General features: G+C 38.0%; 2 protein-coding genes across 7 annotated transcripts; both read left to right on the plus strand.

Annotated features, from left to right (window-relative positions):
- The first annotated feature begins 757 nt into the window (after positions 1–757).
- Positions 758–26,047, plus strand: LOC136266653 (zyg eleven-related protein 1-like). Of its 6 annotated transcripts, XM_066061648.1 has the most exons (17): positions 758–1,363; positions 1,428–1,641; positions 2,134–2,271; positions 2,785–2,843; positions 3,936–3,989; positions 14,560–14,614; positions 14,875–14,928; positions 16,123–16,281; positions 20,389–20,457; positions 21,469–21,508; positions 21,574–21,644; positions 21,716–21,766; positions 24,999–25,066; positions 25,117–25,249; positions 25,302–25,354; positions 25,591–25,685; positions 25,781–26,047. In XM_066061648.1, exons 2-17 carry the CDS (start codon positions 1,471–1,473, stop codon positions 25,951–25,953), a joined length of 1,443 nt encoding a protein of 480 aa, XP_065917720.1. In that variant the 5' UTR covers positions 758–1,363; positions 1,428–1,470; the 3' UTR covers positions 25,954–26,047. The 6 variants fall into 6 exon arrangements, with proteins under 6 accessions (XP_065917720.1, XP_065917718.1, XP_065917719.1 ...); XM_066061646.1 differs by having other exon boundaries at positions 758–1,641; XM_066061647.1 differs by having other exon boundaries at positions 758–1,590.
- On the plus strand, positions 4,943–10,199 carry LOC136266467 (uncharacterized; the record flags this gene model as incomplete). The annotated part of the gene is made up of 4 exons (XM_066061481.1): positions 4,943–5,036; positions 7,992–8,104; positions 9,049–9,301; positions 9,756–10,199. Coding segments are annotated over 4 exons (687 nt in total), but the record flags the coding sequence as incomplete, so codon positions are not given.
- Positions 26,048–26,115: the final 68 nt, after the last annotated feature.

The following is a 26,115-nucleotide window of genomic DNA, read 5'->3' on the forward strand; positions in this document are numbered from 1 at the left end:
TGCAAAGTATGCAGGGTTTTTATTCTAATAAGACACCTGTAAACAGGTGGAACCTAGTAAGACACCTAGCCACAAACTTCAACAAACAAATTGCATACTTTGTGGGTTCATATCAAAATTCCAGTGACCACAGGCCATTGTCTAAATTACTAAGACATGCATCTCCGCCTCGGTGATTATTACATCATTCCTTCGGGGTTGTTTATCCACTGAAGACTCCTAGCAATGCATGTCTTACCTATACTAGTAAAGTTGTTCTGACACCCTGAGTTTTTCAGGGTGATAATGAAACACCTGGTTAACTTTCATCACGTCACGTCATATTGCGGCTTGTTAGCAAATTCCTTTATTTTATTGCCACTAGTCCGCAATATGACGTGGCGTGATGAAAGTTAACCAGGTGTTTCATTATCACCCTGAAAAAACTCAGGGTGTCAGAACAACTTTACTATTCAAACTATACCGTACGCAAGGAAATTTTGACGTCAAAAAAATTTGACGAATATTCGTCAAATTTAAATTCGTCAAATGTTTATAAGCGCCCTTAAAAGTACAGGTTTTGCCTACAATTTCTTCATTTTCGTCAACATTTTATTCGTCAAATCTGCTGAAGTCTGAATTCGTCAAATTTTATTGACGTCAAAATTTCCTTGCGTACGGTACCAGACCCTCTCGCAGCTAGGCGCTTATAATTATCAATCAAAAAATATATATATATATAAAATAAAATAAATAAATAATTATCAGTCGATAAGCGCCGCGTGAAGAGTGGGTCTGGCTACGCGAGATTAGTGGTGGAGTACATCAAAGAACTGTTATACTGGAGACGGAGGAATGCATCCGTTTTCCCACCTCAGTATGCAACGACCGTATAGCACAATATATATGTCCAGCACGTCGCTACAAACCAGGTTATTTTTTTGAAGTCACTTCTTCTAGACATTGTGACCACCAAGCTGCACATGAAATGCTCACGTGAGGTGGCCTATAGTTCTTTGTTAACTGTACTGTCACATAAACCACTAAAGGAATTGTGTATTGACTGTGGATATGATGTATTGTCTCGTAAAAATATAAATTTGTCTGAAAATGGGAGCACCTTTACGAACTACACTGGTGTCTTTGACACTAAAGATTGCATCATAAATTTTGCAAATATTTTTACTGAACTAAGTAATTTGGTTAGCTTAAATTCATTTAACATACCATACAGTATGTTTGACTGCCAACCCATTGAATATACTGGTGAGGAAGATGGCTGGAATGTTACATCAAAAATACAAGCAATGGATTTTTCTGGTGTTGTAACTCCTGATACTTGCATTAAATTCAGACAAACATAACAGTTTTACGACTGTTCAAGGTACCAGTAACATCAAGTTCATTTATTTTGTTGAATAATTAATGGTGTTGGACGTTTCTAAAAGTGTGCATAAGGATGGAGGGTCTTTTCATGAAGATGGTGATTTGATGGTGGCGTTGTCTAAGTTGCCATGTCTGGAGAGTCTTGATGTGTCATGTAGACAAGTATCAGCGAGAGATCTTCAACTGTTTGATCCACCTCATCATCATATGCTGTTCCTTGGACTGGTGAATTCTCCGTTATGTGGACACCCTGATATTAATTCTAATCTGGCATGTGTGTGTGTGTGTGTGTGTGTGTGTGTGTGTGTGTGTGTGTGTGTGTGTGTGTGTGTGTGTGTGTGTGTGTGTGTGTGTGTGTGTGTGTGTTTCAGACGTGCTCCTGGCACCACTTGCATACTTGAGAGCATTTTCAAGCTTTGAAGTGTATGTTTGTGTTGCTTGTGTGTACACCAGCTTATGAACACAATTTAATGCATTATAGACAGTGCATTTATTATCAATCCATTGTGTTTAATAAATTTCTTGTAAACTTATCAACAGTTGTTTTGCCTAATGGTTCAGCATAAAGGTATTTGTTGTATTTTAAACTCAGAATATATTGCAAGTGCTTATATAGTGCTACAAGCATTCATGCGCGACTCACAATACACACAGTAACATTGTTTACTGACCTAGTAGTCTCCACATAATGCAATATACCATCTGTGTACACCTGTAGAGTGCTGTGGTTATTTGATGTAATTTAGTATCAGTTTGTGTTTACTACAGATTGGTGGGGACCACAATGAATCTCAGCTTTTGTTGGGACTAGAGCTATACAAGGAGAGACATGATTATATGAAGTTGATTTTGTTTGAGCTGGCTAACTTTCAGCCGCCAGTAATTGAGATTGACCGTGGTACACAGGTACTATAATGTATGTTACACACTTTACCACATGTCTGCACATATTACATGCACACACACACAACACACACCTTTACTGCTTGTCCATAAGTCCCTCAAGGCTCCACTCCATATGGAGGCTGAGTGACCCATTAACATAACTTCAGCAAACCTCCAGGAGAGTTAAATGTATAATTAAATTCCCTGGTGTTGACTAGCAAAGCCAATATCAGGGAACCCCTTGCCCTGTCTAGACACCACTACATGATTAGGGGCACCATCATTGCTGCCATTACTCATTAGCCATAGCACCAACAAATGGTGTGTTGCCAGGCCCACAACCAGCAGTACATACATACATATACAGTTACACATTCGCATGTACACACACAAAGACACTACACACGCACCACTGTGCATTTTTGTACTGCTCAATGTTTAATTACTCTTATAAAACGCATGCCAGTCTTGGATTAGCTTCATAGTGTCATAGTGTAGAACTGTTGTTATACAGGAATGAATATTTCATTGTAGGCCTTGTTGGAAGTTTGTGACACTTACCCAAAGGAACGCCACATTCTACTATTAGCAATGTGAGTGTGTGTGTTTTGTTGTTATTTATATTGTGTATATCTTATCATCATTAGCATCATTGTATACTGGCTATATATAACTGTAAATCTTTTTGCTATGACAGACTGTCGGTAAACATAAGGTAGTAATTCCATTTTCAACCAAGCATTGCTCAAATATGATTAAAGCTAAGGGTTTGATTTCTTCATTGTTTGACATCACTTTGGCCTGAGACGTGCCTTTTTTTCCAACCACAGCAGCTACAATGCATGCAGCATGGACTTACTCCTTTGTGTCCTGTGTTTATAGGCAATGATTCATGGTAACTGACATGGCTTCATTATAGGCTATCATCTTGAGAATTGTTCGTAATTTTTGTGGTGGTTGGATTGATTGAAGAGGCACTTCAAGAGTTCATCTTTTTTATATATTATGAACTCTTGGTATAACAAGTGGAACACAGCTGAAACAAAGTGGGAATGGCCATTCGGTAATTAATAGTCAAAATGTGTGTTCAGAGTCTCAGTTAACAAAGAAGGAAAAATTAAAGAAAGTTTACATTTGAATAGGGATTATAGAAATGAAAGGCCATAAAACAAGGGATATCATCTATCCTTGCAGCTAGTGCTAATCGTGAATAATCAATTATCGTTATTGTGAAAATTTTATTATCGCATTATTGTGATAATAGGATACTTCTGTAAACTACATGTGGACAACCTGAAATGTAAAAATGTAGGTATAATGTTAACTATTACTTTAATTTTTTGTCATAATACTGGTTTCCAGATGTAGCTATAAAGCAAGCACAACTGCAGAATAAGTAACACAGTATTAGAGACATTTACAGTATTTCAACTAGTATTTGTGTGTATAGTCAAGTATTATGATAATTGTGATAACAAGGTACATTATTGCAATAATAAAAATTTCATTATTGCACACCCCACTTGCAGTTATACCCATGGCCAGGCTGTACATTACTGAAGTAGGGATGAAATGACAACTTTAGGGTGTACCTCCTAGGATTTTATTACTATTCCTACTCTAGTATAACTTGTTATACCACGTATGACTGTAGTGTTATCCTTACTATTGTGTCACGTGTGTAGTGCATCACTTTACTTGTATACCAAATGTGATGAGATGAGTACAGATATTAAGAGGTGAGCATATTGTTAACCTGTATGCAAGCTGAGTGCTTCTTCACAACACAACACTTACACATTCAGGTGTTAGTCTCTCTGTAGTCATTTTGACCATTGACTACTTTGATTTGTCTTTGATTATTGGTCCAAACTGTCCATTCAATGACAACTAAGCTGGTTACTGGTTATATAGTCAAAGTTCCATTGTATAGTAATTTGTATTGGTACCCAGTGATATTGTAATTAATTGCTGTGGTATATACGTACACACACCTATCAACAACTGCTAGGCAGTGACGTGTTTTAATAAGTTCATGAAGAAAGAATGTCTATATTGTCACAGTTATTACAGTAATTTAGTATAAATAGGGATTCGCAACGGTGACATCACTACAGATAATTCTGACTTATCGTGGTTATGGGTCCAGTAGTCAACAGTTTCGGCCTCAGTTCACCAAATATAACCTCATACAAATCGTTGGTCCTTAGTAATAGCACATATTGGTGGGCAACCATAGCGATGAAGTTAGAAGTGACTACGTACCACTGTGATTTAATAACAGTCACCCAACCTAATAGTGAAAAGTAAAGTATCGAGATGAATTTATGAAGAAACAGTTAGCAAGATCAAAATCTGGATTCGTAGCAACAATTTCCCTGTACATAAAACTATTAGTTTGTTGGGAATGATGTCACCATTGTAAATCCCTATTATAATAAAGAAATTGTTTGGTTGCTTTCAGGAAAGCTATTTGGATGTTGGTTGGTATTATGTCAAAGCATCTTGACTATGGTGAAGTGTGTACGTACGTATGACATGTGTATGTATATGTATCACAGTGCACACTACACACACACACGCACACACACACCACTAATCATTTTCATTATATTCTTTTATAGCTGATGTAAAACTGCTGTATATACTTGTACCCATACCAGACGATGGAAGACAGTGTAAGTACATGTAACATGATCAAAGGAGTGGATTTTCATGTACTGTATTTGCCAACTGTGATGTGAAGTGCTTTGTGTTCACTAATCACTTTAATACGTACAATACAGGTAATACTCTACATTATATGGTTTTTGGTTCAGTAAAAATCTTCAATGATAAAATTGTATGTGAGATACCCATATACTAGTCCTCAAAGTTTACTTTTATGGGCCATGTACAAATTTAACATGTACGTTGGTGATTTCATATCTTTCATGATGCATTAAAAAATTTATATCATTTTAATAGCCCACAAAAAGGTTTTTATTGTACAACACAGTAAGTTCAAGCTTAAATTTTATTTTGATTATGTTGTGATATTGAGATGGTACCAGTGAGAACTCGTATCATTGTCAGATGAAATATAACATTCATACATGGTTTTGCTTTAGGGCTGTATTATATGTAGTGCCACGTTTGTACTTAAATGCAGTATTCCTGAAATCACTGAATAAATTGAATGTTCCATTTTCTTTATGATTTGAAAGTACGTAGTTTGGTTTATATTGTGGGGATATTCTATGTACTGGTAGGAATGTTATGGACTTTGAAAATAGTGTTGAGATGGTATGGGTCAAACAGTACTACATTTCTTTAGTCACCACGCCTTTCCATTCTACCATTGTGTGTGCTGCTTGTTCTCACAGGGATTTGTACTCACAAAGTTGGCAACGGTGCTTGTTCATCTTGTGGATGGTGCCAACTCACTCTAGTCATTGTTGATAGCATTGCTTGAAAACCTGAGCAGTTGGACGAGTGAAATAGTATCACGAGTGCTCACAAAGGGATGAGGGGTTGTGGGATGGGCAAGATATAGACTTCAAAATGGAGGCAGACCATGATTGAAGTCCAAAGTCCAAGTACGAGATTACAGGGCTGTGCTGGCTTGTTAGTGGCTGATATGCAAGCAAGATCAAGAGAGAAAACGTTTGGCCAACATTACCAGGCCATCTGCCAGTAAACCACTGATTCTTGCCAAGGCAGGTCCCTGAAACTGCCATTCGAGCTCTCCATACCACCCAGAAAAACATCTGTTAAAACCAGCAAACCAGCCTTGAGTAGTTTGAGTAGTACTGAGGGTCAAAACTAGTAGTACGATAGTGTGGCTATCCCTGGTGGTATTAGTTTGATTTTACCTGATGTGCGATTTGGAACGGTTTTTTAAAATCTGGTCACAAATTGTTATATGGATTCATTAATCATGGGTAATCTGCTGTTCAATACTCTTGGTAATTATTATATACTCTTGATGTCACTAACAGGTTGGTTAAAACATATACATACTTCATTGACAGGTATAGGTTTCTAATAAGAATTTTTATTGCAAGTTGAAGGAATGTTAGAATTACTGATCTTTTTTAGGCTACTGGGAACACTCAATCAGAAGTATACTTTTGTGTTGAGATTTTATGGCACATGCTATGGAAGCCACAGTAATGGCGGCTTAAAAGCACAATGATGTCCTATGGTTTTATGCGCTATCAGTATTTCATCACAGGCATAATTTCTACTCAATGATGCTTTAAAATTACTTTTATGGTCTTGCATTACTTTAGCTACTGGTAAACTGATGTTTTAGGCTTGTATGTCCCCGTAACTTAACGAGCCCATTTTCAGTCCTTTCCATGATTCTGCTGGGGTAAAATGCATTAATTAAGAAACAGTTAAAGCAAAAATAATGTTAGCTTGATTAGAGTTGCACCGATAATCGGTTGAATTATCGGTAACAACCGATATTAGCTAATTTTACAAGTATCGGTATCGGCTACGAAGCGGAAATAACTTGCCGGTTAACCGAAACCCACAATCAATCGTTAAGTTGACGACAATGAACAGGTGAAAGTAAAGAAGGTGGTGAATGTAGCAGTAAGTAGTTTGTTGTAACTGTTTTGTAACTATTTGAGTTTGTTTGTTTGCACAAATGTGGTTGCAAGGCTATAGTAGGCTGTGTATATTTATCGGCCGCCCACGCAATTAGTTGATCACTCTTCACAAAGGGTCTGTAGTCCCACTAAAACACTGTTTGATTAGCTGTTTTATAACTACTTGGCTTCCTTTTCCATGAAAGGAGATACTAGCAAAACTGTGTAAAACATTGTAAAAGTCGGCCGCCCACGTAATTAATTACATTGATTACATTATCATTACAAATGCAGTTTATACGCATAAACTTTAGGTGATTTTCTGCTCCTCCTCCTCTGTTCTGAAGAAATGAAGAATATCGGTAAATATCGGCATATCGGTTACAGGAATAGGCAAATAATCGGTATCGGCAAATATGAAAAAATGCATATCGGTGCAACTCTAAGCTTGATCCACAAGCTTTGCAGCATGGGCTGTTCTACGAAGTCATTAGACATTTGAGTAGAGTGGTACCCCGTAATCCTCCATTTTCTGAGGTACATTGTTGTGACCCCGGCTCACTTTTTAATCGCTATGTCGTGTAATCCTAATAGTTTTATTATTGGGGTTATTTGTCCAGCTGTTTATCTATTAAAGACATGTTGGGGGCTGTTACTTGTTCACTGTTACTGTGGTTAAACATGTTGTTGACCACTACATAATGTTGTAGTAGTGACATCATTACATACTTTGTGTTATACTGTGCTCTATTGTGGGCACCTTGGATTGTGGATACCTTGAAATCTGTCCAAAAATACTATACCCTTTATCAATTCAGAAGTAGACTAATGCAAATGGGACCATGGACCAGTGTCCTAATTTTAGGGGCCACATATAGGACTGTGAACAAGTGAGGATCTAAATGTGTCTACAATGGACACTTATGGGACCAGTTAATGCATTTTTTGCTGCAGTATAGAGATTTTGTCTTGTGGTATGACCTGTTGGGACCAAAATATTTGTTCTTAACGTTGGAAGAGTTTGTAGTGTGGTTCCACTGTATATATTCACTAATACAGATTGGACTATTATTGTGATTTTAATGGTGACCAGGATTTCATTTTTAGCTTTACAAATGGTTCAATGTGCAGATGTAGTTTATGTGATTGTTTTTGTTTCAGAGTTGGATGGTGTGCCAAAGAGACCACGTACTATTATCACCACAAGACAACTGGAGATTTTGAAGGCCACTTACGCTGCCAGCCCTAAACCATCACAACACATTCGAGAGCAAGTAAGTGTACTAGTATCTGTAATAGTTGGGCTCTTTAGTGTCACCATGAATAATAGTAGCCAATTTTTTAAAAAGAAATTGGCCAGTTTGCAGGTATTTTGAATCATATATGCTTTGGAAGACATAGCTAGCTCTCTAAATTACGTTGGGAGCGCTGACAAATTCGTGTCTGCTGTGTTTGTGTGTTTTGCGGACATTGTCAGATGATAAAAAGGCCTGGGAAATCTACCCACAAACACTGCTTGTCAGAGCCAAAATTTCTCTTGTCTCTTTGTTTCTTAATCGCATTATATATTTTATTACTTTAGGATGTGGGATATTTTTTATTATTGTATTAAACTTTTTTACTATAATTTTGTTAACTTGTTTATTCCTTATAAGCTCAAACCTTAGCCACATAAAATTTGTTTTTCCATTAAAAAGCTTAAACCCTTAACCACACTAAATTTGTTTTACTGATTGTTCTTCAAATTGTGTTTTTACTCACAAGCTCACTCACTCTGCACACAAATATGGCTTCACCTTCTTCGTACGGATTCCGTTTTTAAGCGTGTTGAACTTACAGACAAATATTTGGCTTCAGTGTCTTAAACATAATCGTGTTATGAATAATGGCTTTAATGATTTCCCTTATGAAAAGCTGTTAGGTTTAGCTGCTGTCTATTTCCGCATTCATATTTTCACAGTTGAAGTAAACCACAATATGTAGCTATTGAGCCATCAGTTAGTATCCACCGGAAATTTGACTGCTGTTTGTAATAATAGTAGCTGGTCTGTAGTAATTGTGACATCACCACGGGCTTCTATCAGTAGCCTTATAACAGGAAACATAAATTTAAGTACAATATAATTCTTTAATGGAAAGTTGAAAATGTATGGCTGCTATATAACTTGCGTTTTACGGGTATTTTATTTGTGGACTTGTTGATTGTGATTTTTTATAGGTAGCCCAGGAGACTGGTCTTGATATGAGGGTTGTCCAAGTCTGGTTTCAGAATCGCAGGGCTAAGGATAAAAGGGGTAACAAGAAAGGAGACTCATGCAGTGGGGATTCTCCACCTCGTACTCCCACCCCTAGTGACACCCCGACCCAGTGGCCTGGCCAACAGTCATTGCCAACTACGCCATCTGACATTACCAGTCCTACCCAGTTCATGCAGCAACAACCAGTGTATAACTTTCAGCCTGCATCCTATGGTGATGAGTGTGTGTTGTGTTGTGTTTGTGTTGTGTGAAGTATGGTGTGTGTATTGTGTAGTGTGTTTGAATAGTTTATGTGTATTGTGTATCTGTCTATGTGAGAGTGTGTATGTGTGTGTGTATGTGTTCGTGTGACTGTTTGGGGACAGTGCTAGCATTGTGAACACAGCTAACATGTACTAATCATAAGATGTACTATTTTTACTATTTTTAGAAGTAAATATAATAAACAAAGCCAGGCTCTTTGGAACTAAAGTCTAGTCATTCCCTTAAGTGGAGTTCTGTAATGTACAGTGGAATTTAAGTGAAGCCCCATTAAATCAGCTATTGGGACCAAACAATATGACCTCATGTCCTCTTTAAGTCATGAAGTACACCTTAGCAACGTTTACTTGATTGAATCATTACATTGAGGTGTAAGGTGTAAATTTACATTACGAATACTTTACAGGTGAATACGATGACGAGATTCAGGTAGCCAGGTCGTCTCGCCATATCCATGGTGTGCAGCAGCACCATCGCCATGATGACTCGGCAAACAACCCACAAGACCGCCAGCAAGCAGCAAGACCAAAATGCAGCCATGCAACAGCAACAACAGCGGACAGCAGACCCTGCCCTCCTAGGACTTGTGCAAGACTAGAAACTGATGTTGGTTGGCATAAGAATAGACTCTAGTTGTTATACTTCTCCTCTACTGTTTTTTTTTTATTTATTGTCAATGTGATACCTAGACCACCTGTGTAACACAAATTTTTGTATAATTTTTTTTCCACCGTAGGCAATGGTGTATTAGTAGCTTGTTTGTAGCACTGGTATGGAATAACGTTTTGTACCAACCACCAAATTTAGTGCATGAGTGTTTTTTTGATAATAGAAGTTTGTGATAATGTAATTGTGGGTTTTGATTATTATTTTAGTACGTTGTGTTTAGAGCGAGGTTTAGAGATGGTTGAGTTCGTGGAACAATGGAACCCTTCAACGTTGTATCGTCTCAGCTTAAAGGCTGTGGTGGAGTACATTAAAGAGCTATCTAATAAGACTCGTTATACTGGAGACGGAGCAATCACGGAAGAATGTATCCGTTTTCCCACCTTAGTATGCAACGACCTTATAGCACAATTTGTTGACTTATATATGTCCAGCACATCGTTACAAGCGAGGTTATTCGCTAAAAATCTTTTATTTGAAGTCACTTCTTCGAGACATTGTGGCTACACCAAGTTGCATATGAAATACTCACGTGAGGCGGCCTATAGTTCTTTGTTAACTGTACTGTCACATAAACCACTAAAGGAATTGTGTATTGACTGTGGATATGATGTATTGTCTCGTAAAAATATAAATTTGTCTGAAATGGGAGCACCTTTACGAACTACACTGGTGTCTTTGACACTAAAAAATTGCATCATAAATTTTGCAAATATCTTTACTGAACTAAGTAGTTTGGTTAGCTTAAATTCATTTAACATACCATACAGTATGTTTGACTGCCAACCCATTGAATATACTGGTGAGGAAGATGGCTGGATTGTTTCATCAAAGATACAAGCAATGGACTTTTCTGGTGTTGTAACTCCTGATGCTTGCATTAAATTATTTTATTCACAGACAAGTATAACAGTATTACGACTGTTCAATGTACCAGTAACATCAAGTTCATTTATTTTGTTGAATAATCTAATGATGTTGGACATTTCTAAAAGTGTGCGTGAGGATGGAGGGTCTTCCCGTGAAAATGGTGACTTGATGGTGGTGTTGTCAAAGTTACCATGTCTGAAGAGCCTTGATGTGTCGTGTAGACAAGTATCAGCGAGAGATCTTCAACTGTTCGATCCACCTCATCATCGTATGCTGTTCCTTGGACTGGTGAATTCTCCATTATGTGGACACCCTGATATTAATGCTAATCTAGTATGTGCGTGTGTGTGTGTGTGTGTGTGTGTGTGTGTGTGTGTGTGTGTGTGTGTGTGTGTGTGTGTGTGTGTGTGTGTGTGTGTGTGTGTGTGTGTGTGTGTGTGTGTGTGTGTTTCAGATGTGGTCCTGGCAAGCTCTTAAGCATTTGCATGCTTGAGAGCACTTTCAAGCTTTTGTATTTTGAAGTGTATGCTTGTGTTGCTTGTGCTGCTTGTGCTTACACCCTAATGAACACAATTTAATGCATATAGATTATCAATCCATTGTGTTTAATAAATTGCTGCAAACTTGTGAACAGTTGTTTTGCTTAATGGTGTAAGCATAAATCTTAAAGGTATTTGTTGTATTTTAAGCTCAGAATATATTGCAACTGCTTATATAGTGCTACAAGCATTTGTACACCAATATACATGCGCAACTCACAATACATATGGTAACTTTGTTTACTGACCTAGTAGTCTCCACATAATGCAATATACCATCTGTGTACACCTGTAGAGTGCTGTGATTATTTGATGTAATTTAGTATCAGTTTGTGTTTACTACAGATCAGCGGGGACCACAAGGAATCTCAGCTTTTGCTGGGACTAGAGCTATACAAGGAGAGACATGATTATATGAAGTTGCTTTTGTTTGAGCTGGCTAACTTTCAGCCACCAGTAATTGAGATTGACCGTGGCACACAGGTACTATAATGTATGCTCCACACTCTGCCACATGTTTGCATATATTACACACACACACACACACACACACACACACACACACACACACACACACACACACACACACACACACACACACACACACACACACACACACACACACACACACACACACACACACACACACACACACACACACACACACACACACACACACACACACACACACACACATTTACATCCTGTCGATAAGTCCCCCAAGGCCCCACTCTATATGGAGGCTGAGTGACCCATTAACAAATCTTCAGCAAACCTCCAGGAGAGTTGACAAACTTTTTCAAGGTTTGGACTATTCTCCTGCAAAAGGAAGGTTTGAGTAAACGTATAATTAAATTCCCTGGTGTTGACTAGCAAAGCCAATATCAAGGAATCCCTTGCCCTGTCTAGACACCACTACATGATTAGGGGCACCATCTTTGCTGCCATTACTCATTAGCCATACTACCAACAAATGGTGTGTTGCCAGGTCCACAACCAGCAGTACATACATACACATACAGTTACACATTTACACGTATGCACACAAAGACACTACACATGTACTACAGTACATTTAGAAACAGTGTCCTCAAATACGTACTGCTCAGTGTTTAATTACTCTAATAAAACACATGCCAGTCTTGGATAGAGCTGGGAAATATTTCAATATATGGGCAATATCGTGATATTGAACTACACAATTAATATATCATATCGAGGTAAATTATAGAGCCACAATAATATCGTCTAGACAATATATTTGCTAATATCACCTAATTAAATCTGGCTAGTGGTTGTGTTTCTTACACTTGCTATATACCTACAAAGAAAGGCAATTCGGTTATGGGCAAATTCCAGCTATTGTCATATGATGTAACAATGTGTTATGTCATGTTACTAGTCTCACTGCTTGACATATTCAATACTTAATCATATATAAGCTTGTCAATATATTGAATAGCATTATTTTCAGTATCACCCAGGACTAGTCTTGGGTTAGCTTCATAGTGTCATAGTGTAGAACTGTCATTATACAGGAATGAATATTTCATTGTAGGCCTTGTTGGAAGTTTGTGACACTTACCCAAAGGAACGCCACATTCTTCTATTAGCAACGTGAGTGTGTGTGTTTTTGTTATTTATATTGTGTACATCTTATCATCATTAGCATCATTATATACTGGCTATATAATAGCTGTAAATCTTTTTGCCAACTATACCTATGACAGACTGCTGGTAAATATAAGTTGGTAATTTCATTTTCAACCAAGCATAACTCAATTATGATTAAAGCTAAGGGTTTAATTTCTTCACTGTTCGACATCACTTTGGTCTGAGACGTGCCTTTTTTGTCAACCACAGCAGCTACAATGCATGTATCATGGACGTCCTCATTTGTGTGCCATTTTACTGTGTAGGTGTTGATTCATGGTATCTGACATGGCTATTACAGGCTATCATCTTGAGAATCGTTTGTAATTTCCGAGAGGCGCTTCTTGTACTATTCTTCATTATAACACTGTATAACAGGTGGAACATAGCTGAAACAAAGTGGGAATGGCCATTCGGTAATAAATAATCAAGATGTGTGTTCAGAGTTTCAGTTAGTAAACAAACAAGTATAAGGAAAAATTAGAACAAGTTTACATTTGAGCAGTGATCATATAGAAATGAAAAGCCATGAAACAAGGCCCCTAGCCTGCAACCATACAGCTGTACCTACTTTGTCATGGCCAGACTGTATATTACTGAAGTAGAGATGAAATAACAACTTTAGGCATACCTCCGAGGATTTTATTTCTATCCCTACTCAAGTGTATATATATATTTTAAACTTGTTATACCACATATTAGTTATACTGTATGACTGTTATCCTTACTATTGTGTAGTGCATCACTTTATTTGTATACCAAATGTGATGAGATGAGTACGGATATTAAGAGGTGAGCATATCGTTTGCCTGTATGGAAGCTAAGTGCTTCTTCACAATTCAATCCATACACATTTAGTTGTTGGTCTCTGTGTAGTCATTTTGACCATTAACACCTTGATTTGTCTTTGATTATTGGTCTAAACTGTCCATTCAATGACTGGTTACTGGGTGTATAGTAATTAGCACCCAATGATATTGTAATTATTTGCTTTGATATAGATATATACACACCTATCAACAACTGCTAGGCAGTGAGACTAGTTATTGTGTTTTAATAAGCTCATGAAGAAAGGATGTCTGTCATAGTTACAGTAATATATATAATAGCATAAATAGGGATTCACAACAGTGACGTCACTACACACAATCCTCATTGTGGGTGTAACCTTTGGACTTTGGACTTAGTTAATGCCGAAACCAATCTCCTTGTTGGTAGTTAGTATTAGCACTTATTGGGCCACACCTCGGCAACCACGATGAAGTTAGAGACAAACTGCATGGCTGTGCGTACCACTGTGATTTAATAACAGTCACCCAACATAATAGCGAAAAGTAAACTGTCGAGATGAATTTATGAAGGAACAGATCAAAGTCTGGACCCATACATGAAACTATTAGGATGATGTCACCATTGTGAATCCCTATTGTTATATACTGTCAATGGTATTATATAATAAAGAAATTGTTTGGTCGCTTTCAGGAAAGCTATTTGGATGTTGGTTGATATTATGTCAAAGCATCTTGACTATGGTGAAGTATGTATATGTGACATGTATATGTATCACAGTACACACACTGCACTACACTACACAGTACACACGCTCACACACACACACACACACACACACACACACACACACACACACACACACACACACACACACACACACACACACACACACACACACACACACACATACATACATACACACACAAACACACAGAGTACACACAGAGTACACGCACACACACAATGCACACGCACCAATTCTTTTCATTGTATTCTTTTATATAGCTGATGCAAAACTGTTGTATATGCTTATATCCATACCAGACGATGGAAGACAGTGTAAGTACATGTAACATGATTAAAGGAGTGGACTTTCATGTATAATATATTTGCCAACTGTGATGTCATGTGCTTTGTGTTCACAAATCCTTTTAATACGTACAATAATACTCCATGGAAATGGCATTATATGGTCCTCGGTTCAGTAAAAATCTTTCACGATAAAATTGTATGTGAAATATCCTTTAAACTAGTCCTCAAAATTTACTGTTATATGGGCCATAGCACATGGATTTCACATGTATGTAGGTGATTTCATGTCTTATGTTGTATAAAAATTTATATCATTTTTAATAGCCCACAAAAGAATTTTATTGTAAGTTTAAGCTTAAATTTTATTTTGATTATGTTATGACTTTTGAGATGGTACGGTGAGAACTAGTATCATTGTAAGATAAAATATAACATTCATACATGGTTTTGCTTTAGGGCTGTATTGTATGTAGTGCCACGTACGTACTTAAATGCAGTATTCCCAAACTTAATAATAGTTAGACACCAAGACCAAGGGAACTAAGCGATTTAGTAACCCTGATGGCCCGAGGCTGTAGAGTCCCGAGCACAGCGAGGGCGCTAATAAGGGCCAGAGGGGTTACTAAATCACTTGGTTCCCGTTGGTCACGGTGTCTAACTTATGGTTTAAAGTACGTACCTTTATAGCTAGAGTATGAGTGTGGGGTGAAAGAGCAATGCAGAACAACAGAACGGTTTCTTCCTGAAGTCCTTACAGCGCCCACAAAAATAATTATTTGACCGGTAACCAAAGTAACGGCTAGAGCTACAGTACATACGCCGGTTTAGTCTACTATTTGTCCAGAATTATTTGTGGAACACGGAGAAGAAGACTATTACAGTATTATCAAGTACTGCAGGTGCCTTTCATGTTATAATTATTTATCATGTACAAAATTGCTTGAGGGCGGGTTACTAAATGAGCATGTCAGGTGACTAAGTGATTTAGTAACCTTGTAAATGAGCTGTACCATAGTCTAACTGAATAAATTGAATGCTCTGTTTTCTTATTTATTTGAAAGTGCATGGTTTGGTTTAAAATGTGAGGATATTGTGAGTACTGCTAGGAATGTTATGGACTTTGAAAATAGTATTGAAAAAGTAGGAGTCAAACATGTACTATATTCCTTTAGCCACCACACATTTTCATTCTGCCATTAAGTGTGCTGCTTGTTCTCACAGGGATTTGTGCTCACAAAGTTGGCAATGGTACTTGTTCATCTTGTGGATGGTGCCAACTCACTCCGGACATTGTTGATGGCGTTACTTGCCCTCTCCAAACTGATTTGGTGGCTGCCCAAACCAAAGAAAATATGGCTGGCCAGTTTGGGAACTATTGAGGTACAACTGTGTTATGTGTTGACAAACAATTGGACCAAGTACATGAGTAATTGTACTTTCTGTCCTTGTATACAGTGTTTTTGGCCACTTGTCTAGGCCACCTCTCTAGGATGGCCAACTTTGTTTAAACCCCCCCCCCCATGTGAGATAATATTATTTCAACTGACAGCTTAAACAAGTTCCACTGCACTAATAAGTTTGTTCCCAATTTTGCACTCACACTGATTTCTTACTGATGTGTAAAACAGATACACATTTTTTTTTCAAGCAGCCATGAAATTTTTAATGCATGGCCAGGCCTTCAGGGATGGATGGGCACACTCATCCACACATTTCACCCCATGCAACTAAAATGTGAGTCCATCCTTAGTGGACTCTACATATGTTTGGTTTAAAAACAGTTTCAAAAGTGCATAAATGTATTTAGCTAGCTAATAATATGCTACGCTGATGTTCCTGCAACTTATTTCACTAGTCTAATGCTACTGCATGAATAATATAGAATTTAAACTACTGTAGTAAATGAAAACTAACTTATTACACCTCCTTGTCTTGTTCTCTTTTAACTCATCTGCACTTGTACACAGCTCTTTATACTCCAGTTTGACTCTTGAGATTATTATATTGCTTAAAATTTTCATCTCCAACCAACTGACTTGTCGGTATACTCTACACCATTTAATCTCTGTCCAATATCACTTTATCCCTATCCTACCAACAAAAGAATCCATGTTGTTACTCACAACTCAGTATTCCAAAATTGATTGGATCCCCTCCTTCCTTGTGTTCCCTACTCTTCCCCGCTAAAACTTTGATCACGTGATGCTGTGCGTTAAATAAAAAATACTAAACTACATGTACCTGGATCACGTGATGTAATTAATGATTGAACATGTGTGAATATCAGCTGCTGATTTACAACAAAAATAACTTTAGCAAGCAGGCATCGCTGTCCTAAGGAAATTTGGGTGGGCACATGCCTACCCAGCCCACCCTTGGCTACGCCACTGATGCTTTAATTGCCATGGCATTGCTATATAGTGCACTATACTAGTTCATGCAATGAGAAATGTCAGCACCATCCATGTAGTTATGTAGCATGCATGGTGATGTCACTTTTAAAGAACATGAGGCTGCCTTATGCCATCCTAAAATGACATGAGTGTTAATGCATGCAGATAAGCTAAACAGCAGAGCTGTATGTAGTAAGCTATGAACTCTAGTATTAGGCATACCCATGTTGTATGTTTATCACATGTGTAATAGTAGTAGTCATGCAGGCCATGCATGTAACACTATTGAATTTGTACATGTATAACTGTTACCTGGCCCCTATAGCACAGGACTTGCCCTATTGTGTGAGTTATGCAGATTAACCCAAACTTTTTTACGCTTGCTGTGACCAAAATATTAATCCCTATGGAAACCCAAGCATTTGATCGCCAACACTACATGTATGACATATTCTATACTGTGCAATAACTACTTTAAGGTAATGTAGTCCCCAACCCTATACCATACGGTGTAGTTTAACTGTAAAGTACAATATAAGGCCATTCACAGGTGCAAACTGTCTTCATGGTGCTAGTAATATGTACATCTTACTATTGTGGAGATTATATAGTAGCACCTACCCTATCATACATTTGAAGTCATTATTTACTATGGCAGTTATGAACTATGAACTAAATGTGGTGTACTGTGATGTTTGTAGTTTTGCATGCCACTGCATGCGTACCTATATTATAATAAAAACATAATTCTATCATAAGCACAAATTGCAAACAAATAAACCTTCACCTACTCTAATACAACAAACGGATTAGCACATCTGTAATTTGCCTGCCCTAGCGTGACCCACTGTCAAATACGTTCTAAGTAGTCCTTGTGTTGTATGCCAGTGCTGAAGAGCTCTAGACAAAAGATTTGTGGATAAAATAAAACTGCGTAAAATAGGTGTGCAGAGAACAAAAGGTTCAGCGAACGAAAATCAGTAGCAACTTAGGAAGGATTGAACCCAGGTTAGGGAAGTACGCTTGTTTGTCGATTTGCACTGCAATATTCAATTTTGTTAAATTTCCGCATCGGTATGTGGTTTGGATGCTGAGTAACTATGAGCTAACTAAAACTTGAGCTTTAAAAAGTGTGTCCAAAGTTCATATTGTTACAAGAACAAATGCTACCAGCTGACAGCCTCTCGCATGCAAGTAAGCCACTCTAACACTTTGCACTAGATTTCTCGACCCCCATGGGCTTCAATGGACAAGTGGAAACATGCAGAAGCTCACAATACAATCTTAAAGTAGCTGGATGATGAAAGTTTCATTTTGAATGCTAACTGTATTCATATTTTGTATGTACAGAGACTGGGAAGTAAGCAGATTGATGGACGGACAAATATCTTTTAGCTTTATATATAGATTATCAAGGTGTTCTATTTAATACACACCACTGTATGAGGCACTGTACAGTATTTGTCTTTCACTTGCTACACAATAATTAACACTAAATAGGCCTACGTGTCTAGCAAGTTGCAATAACTATGAGTCCTTTCACTTTATATGTTGCCAATGTTTATCTTGATTGCTTCTAGCCTGAGAAATTCATTGGCACTCAGTGCTTCTGTCTCCGTATTCTCAGCCATGCTGTTCTGGTTTTCTTCAAAGTGAACCCAAGGGATTGTTATGAACCTCCTCAACTTTCTGCCAACTGCTTTATGGAGATCGCCATTAAGAATAGCAACTATCATCGTGTCGATGACAACGTTGAATAGCAAGAAGAAAGCCCCAGCTGTTGCGGCTCCGTCTTTCATATGTTGTGGTGCGTCATCACTTTCAACTTTAGCAAAGAGAATTCGGACCACAGTAGACGTGAGGATACGCATGAGTAGGAATCCAGCCACGATGTTAATGGTCTTGAGTGTGCGAATAAGACTCGCTTGCTCGTTGCACAACTCTGCCCTTTCTGCTGCAGGTAGGTTCTCCGTTTGAATCCTTTTCTCCATCTTGTAAGCATGACGGTAGCCTTTCCCATAACATGCACAGACAATGAAGATTGCCAGCAAGAACGGTACTGCATAGTTGACAAGATCTGTGATGGTTTCTTTTCCCTCTTTCTCACGGCTAACATCAAGGCACAGGCCAACGTACGGAATGCTTTGGTAATCATCTTTAGAAGTGGCTAACTCTGTGACATGACGATAGAAGCCTAATCCCCATGGTACTAAGATTAATAGAGTCAGTATGTACCTGCCAATCTCCTTTTTGTACTTCAGGTAGAGATATCGCTCAAATCCCAGGAAAAATATGCAGAAATTACTGGTGGCAAGTGGGAATTGGAAAAACTTTGCTGCACTACAATTCATCATATTTTCACTGACCTCATATCCATGATCTTTGTAGCGATTAATCTCTACAGCTCTGACAAAGCCAAACCCACCCACAATGGCCAAGGAAGACAGGAGATAGTTGGACACCAGGTGCTGAAATGGCTTACTGCGAAGGCTCTTCAAGAAGAACGCTGGTAGCACAACTATCGCATTAAACACTGGAGCAATGAACGTGAAAATGATAGCCATAGCTAAATTAAAGTTGACCAAGGCATCTGATGGCAGTTCTACAGTATAGTTTCCACTCATTTTACTGAACTGTTTAGTAGCTACAACTCCTAGTGACTCACTTCTACAATGAACAGTCCAAGACAGTCCTTCAATTCACACCTATGTACTATAAATACTTGAAGTCAACACAGTACCTATCTAGTTGTAACTATTTGTTTCAAGATAGTGTTGAAAGTGTGTCTCTCATTCGTGTGAATGTCAACTATTGTTTTAAATATTTAGAGAGTACAGAGAATAGTAGACAACTTAACAGAAATTGCTGTGAACAATATCGCTTCATTGTGAGTAAAACATATAGAGAGCTTTTGACTGCTCTATTAGAATATCTATGTGATAGTTTTAGTTCCTTACTGTTGTAAGATCTCAAGTTAACTGGATACTGTGAACACTTTATCCTGTAGTCTTTTAGGATCTGACATTTTGTTTACAGTATGATATCTGTTGCTATTCCATACCTGTTTGTGTTACATGTGATCTTTTGTATACAGATTACACTGGAGGTTCTGATGGGTTTAAACAGTGTAGATCCTCAAGGACTTCAGGAGAACCCTCTTGATGTAAGGAAGTGTGCAATACACAAAAATAGTATGGTAGAACCTCTCTTAACAACTCTCCGTAATAAGGACACAATAGAAAAAAACCTCTATAATAAGGACAAAAATTTTGGTCCCAACAGTTCTGATATTATCTCTGAAAGAGGGAAACCTCTATATTACAGCAAAAAGTGGCTGAGTCCCAAATTTCCGTTATAGAGAGGTTCCACTGTATGTTAAATAAAAATATTTAGTAAGTGAACCAGATGTTCTGGGGACAACAAAAAATGAAATTTATGAAGAAGTTCAGCTAATTGTTATCATATTTGCACCAACGTTTAAAAACTTATTTAATGTAGCCATTCAAATTTGGTTGATTTGAGATGCATCAATACATATGGTTTTAGTATGGTTAATCGGAGCTAAGAATGTACCGTATTGCCTCGCTGGTCTTGTATAAACTTCTGGTACCATGGGTTTGAGCATTATAACAGAAATAAACACTGGGTTTCAAATAAATGCCAGATCTCAAATGAATGATGTCATAGTTTCTAACAATTCCATGCACTGTTATAAATGGTGAAGTGAAAGAACAAGCTTGAATCTGTGGAATGTGCTGAGTAAAACATGTACATGATGAAGTTTAGTGTGTGCCAGGCTCCTACAATATTATAGTGAAATACGATGCAACACGATAAGTTGTATACCATATTGTCTCAAGTCATGGCCTGGATGTATATTTCTTTCAAGCAACTTTTTACCCCAGCTAGTAAACGAGACCAGCAACTATACGAAACTGGTGTTTGCAGGTGTATGTATGTGACCAGCATTCACGAATCAACTGTATTCTCCTTGGTACCAGGTTATGCATATCTTACTGTAGTATCTGAATATCGTAACTGTATTACAAAGCCAATTAAAATTTTAATAGTAATGGAATTTGTATGTATATAAGTTGAGTTGTGAAAAGTTTCAAAAAATGTGCTTGTATATCCGAATTTAATAGACCCATTCATATGTTCATTATCCCCCTAGCTGATGGAGGCTGGTTGGAACATTCTGTGGAATATGACAGGTAAAGTGTTATTAGGGGTACTTGTGTACATTTATATATAGCCAATCTGTATGCCTTTTATACAGATGAGTGTCCTGAAAATTGTGTACAATTTTGTGCTAACAGTGGCATAGAAGTAACAATGGCCTGTTATCAGGTACAGCAGCTTGAACCTTGTGATTGTATGTACAGTAAATGTTGTGATCGTATGTGTTCCCTTTTTGATAGTCTCACCGGCAAGCTTTTGAGGATGCCATGCCAAGCATTTTTGGAGCTCTTGTAAGGAGATATATGTGCACAAAGAGTTGTATCACTTATTTATATGGTAGTAAAATTTCTAATTATTCATCATAAAATTTTTGAGACAATGTGTAGACATGTGTGTAATAGCCCAAGGGTTGTGCTTGTGGTGAACTTCGCAACTGAAACTACAGTATTGAAACCTATGAAAGTTGTAATAATGTTTTCACTTTGTGACATTGTTTTAGTGTTGTGGTGTCTTCTGCACAGAAAATTTAATAAAAGAGTCTCCTGAGTTTACTCAAGTACCATCTGTTGACAATAAACATGACCTAGCCATGTGACTTCTAAATATCCATATTAGGGAACACTTTGGTTGTGTGTTTTCCATGTGCTACTTCCTGACCAAATTACATGTCAGTCATGTGTTTAACCTTTAAGCAACCATTTGCACACACCCAGTTTGAGTAGTTGTGTCCGTACAACTGTGGTATATTTTTTGTACACGTGTGCTGTCAGGCTTACTAACTGTACTAGCAGTGATCAAGCCAGCATGCCACACCAGTGTGTTATTAGCAGAAAACACAGTTTTCATGCATATTCCATGATTCCTTATCCATACCCGAATGGAACAATTTTTACTGTGGATTTATCCAGGCAATTGTGAAACCAAATTTGAAGGAAATTACCCCGAGTATGAGCAACCAAAGTTTTGGTGTGTGCATTAAAAAAAAATTGGAATTCCAGTGCCAAGCTTTGTGCACTGGAATTCCAATTTCCAGGGTTTTGTTGGTCATTTGTGTCAGAAAGACCATTTTTTGTTGTTGTGTCTGTAGTTTATTATATAGTTATACAATGGCCACGAGTGTTCTGCCTGATATAAACGCACGAGCCTGAGGGCCGTTAGGCCCGAAGGCAAGTGCGTTTATACAGGCAGAGCACGAGTGCATGTTGTATAACTGTTATGTACCACTCACCTAATAGGTGGGGAGAGTCTCACAAGACAGCTGTAACACTTATAAAGGCCAGGTTTCTAACATCGATTGTGGGTAACCAAACCGGACGTTGCAATGACGTTCCCCCTGCAGTACTGCAGCCACCTGAGATATTGAAAGCTAGTACGCTATGGGTTATATCACTAACCTGCATTCGCTGTTCGACTCTCATTATGTAGTGCTCAACATGCCAGCGTGATCACTCAATCGCCATATAGACTAAGCGCCACACTAATCGCCATAGTGATTCCCTCGAGCGAAAAAAAGTAGCTAAATAGACGTTTTGAGTAAACAAAACCCAACTACTAAACGATACTAGTCTAATTCTTACTATTCACACTGGCTAAACTCGAATCTGGTGGCATGACAAAACTGGTTACCACAATCGAACGTAAAGGTTAGTATTATTTAGAATATATTTGTTTTATTGAGTCATTGTCGAAGTGGACTACAGTTTAATCTGGGCTAAGATGGCACCAGACTAGTAAGGTGTATAAGTACGTTTATATATATGTAGACTAGAGTTGTGGTCACCCGTGTTGGCTTTTTCGATCGCCATTGGCTGCTTGTAAACATTATACGTATTGGTGACTTTATGGCCCACAATCGACCTTTACATGTCAGGCTATAAAAGAATTCAAGTGATCTGTGAAGTGTCCTTCCACCTATTAGGTGAGGTGTCGTAGTGGTCTTCGCCACCGGCACTTGTGCTATGCTGAATAAAACCGCAGCCAGTGCAATATCTGTATATTGCACTGCGGTCGGTGCATTATAACTTATAATGCACTCGTTGTGGTCTACAAAACCGCAACCAGTGCGCTATAAGTTATAATGCACTCGCTGTGGTCTGCAGCAGTGCAATATACAAATTATGGCACTGGCGGTGCCTTTGAACTGCCCATGCAGAGTGGTACATACAGTTATAAACTGCTTCAAGGTATATACAATGTAACAGTCACTCTATTAGGGCATTCAGTTAATAATACAGTTGGAAATTGTCAAAATATATAGACACAAGATATACAAAATAGTAATCTTCAATTCTCTTTTGTTAGAAAAGAAGCAGGAAAGACAAGCAAGCTCCAGAGTTGGCCATAGGACAACTTTGTTGCTTACAAAATTACAAGGATGACAAAATAGTGATATCTTTGCCAAAACAGCCAAGCTGTGAATAATTGGTGTGACCCTATTACACCATGAAAACTGATTGTCATTAACATCACTGGAACTGTTTCTTGGCCACCACCTTTGATTTTTACCCTGGATTTTTTGAGGCCACACCCTTTTTTCACAATTGGCATAAATTATCAGCACTTTGATAAAGAAACTGCAAGCTGTGTGAAACAGTTTGGATGACATGCATGGTATTAGTTTTTTAAGCACACGTCTTCTTCATTTGTGAAGAAGGTATAAGCAAGGGCTGTTTGCAATACTGTTTAATGTACTACAGTAGACCCTCGGTTATCCAGCCCCCGTTTATCCGGAACCTCGATTATCCGGAATTGAAAATGACTGTTCTATTAGAGTATTTTGAGTATAGGTGTGCGTTCTATTAGAGTATTTCAACGGAGCTCTGTATATAAATGTATGGGTTTCAATTATCCGAACTATTCACTTATCTGAACACTTTTATCATTTCCTGAGAACAAAGGGGTTCGGATAACCGAGGGTCTACTGTATTTGCTGTACCACATACTGCTTATGGTTGAACACCAATGATTGTTCTATTAGAGTGGTTTCATGATAACTCCACACAACAACTTGCTATAGAACTTTTGAGTGATCCAAGCAATGGTTTCAGAGGCTTGGATGAACAAGACGTTCAAATGTATACTTTATAGCCTCATTAGGGAGCCGGCCAGTTTCTGTGGGGTGTGTGGTTAAAACTTCTGGTAACCTTTACCAATTATTTTTGCTGGCAGATTTTCTTGGCATCACCTCTCAACAGAAATGGTGTAGTGGTGTTGCACCATCATATGTACCAACCATTTGATTAGCTGTGCCAGAATTTTGGTGGTGCCAAGCCAATTAAACAGTGAAAATTTCTTTTCCATCCCCACACATGCCTGTTCACAAAGGCCTGGTGAGACTAGTGTTTAAAGAGAGTACCACCTTCTCCAAGGTCTGGGTGTAATGCTTCAAAATTTCGTACAAATTATAGATATGCACTTACTTAAGTACTGGTTTGTGAGATTGCTTTATTGTGATTGCTCATTTGTGCCAGCCATTGCAGGTGCATGTGTGGTGGTGATACACATGGTTGTGTGTACTTCTAGGGCAATGTAGTTGAAGTGGATGGACTACAGAATAAAGTTATGAAACAAGAAGTAATAGAAGCATTGAGGTAGTGGCAATTGCAATTCTTGTGTTGTTTGATTGTTTTGATGCTGTCAGAGAGGCAATCACCACTGATAAACATCATCGTATGAGTTACTCCATTGGTGGCATCATTGCTAATCTTGCTTACAATGGGGATGAGTTTTGGGGTGACGTCCAGCCATCTCGTCAAAGCATGCTTGAGTTCATGGTGTGTTTTTTGTGTCTATCGTAAGTATGTGTATACATTGGTGGTTCTTAAGGTCGAAGAGATGCAGCAATGGGATCTTGAAGGAGAAATCTGGATAGAATTTAAGTTAGTAACACCATAGTGACCATAAACTGTTATGTATTATGTATGCTAACTCAACACCATCCGCTGTGGTCGGTGGGTTGATGCTAAAGTGTTTGTATTTTTTACGCATACAAATGATACCATGTATGTATGTCTGTCCTAATGTCGACACATTTTCAGAGTGTCTTTTTTGGGTGGAGGGTGGAGGAGTACCACTGTACATGTCTGTGGTGATATGATATGCCATAATTTTGTAGCTCACTGAGGCCCCTGATGAAGATAGTGAGATCATGTGAGGACAAGGTGGCATACTGGGCTATAATGACCATTGCAGGACTCTCCACTATTCGCCGTATGTATACCTTTTAAAAGGAGAAATTTGAGATTTGCTACCAAATTTCTCTTAAAATTTCCACCCCTCTCAGGTAACTAATGTTATTTTTACAGAGGAGCGATACTGCAACCTGCTTCACAAGGAGAATGTGATTACTGTCTTCAAAGAGATATCAAGTCGGACTGGTGATACCAGTTTGTCGCCATCTGTACCACGGCTTGCTACTGTTATCGTGGAGAATTATGAATCATTTTTTAACTCTCAACAATTGATGGATATTTCATAATCTTTTATTAGGAGTACAAAATATAGAATATGTACTCTTGGTTTTTATATTTATTATTGTATTATTTGAATAAGCCAGCCTACATTTTATTGGACGCTGTAGAGACAGCTCAATGTAGCTGTTTTATATGCGCCAGTGCTTGTAAACAGACCAATAAGCGCT

The sequence above is a fragment of the Dysidea avara genome, chromosome 9 (genome assembly GCF_963678975.1).
Source record: "Dysidea avara chromosome 9, odDysAvar1.4, whole genome shotgun sequence".
In the NCBI taxonomy this organism is placed as follows: Eukaryota; Metazoa; Porifera; class Demospongiae; order Dictyoceratida; family Dysideidae; genus Dysidea; species Dysidea avara.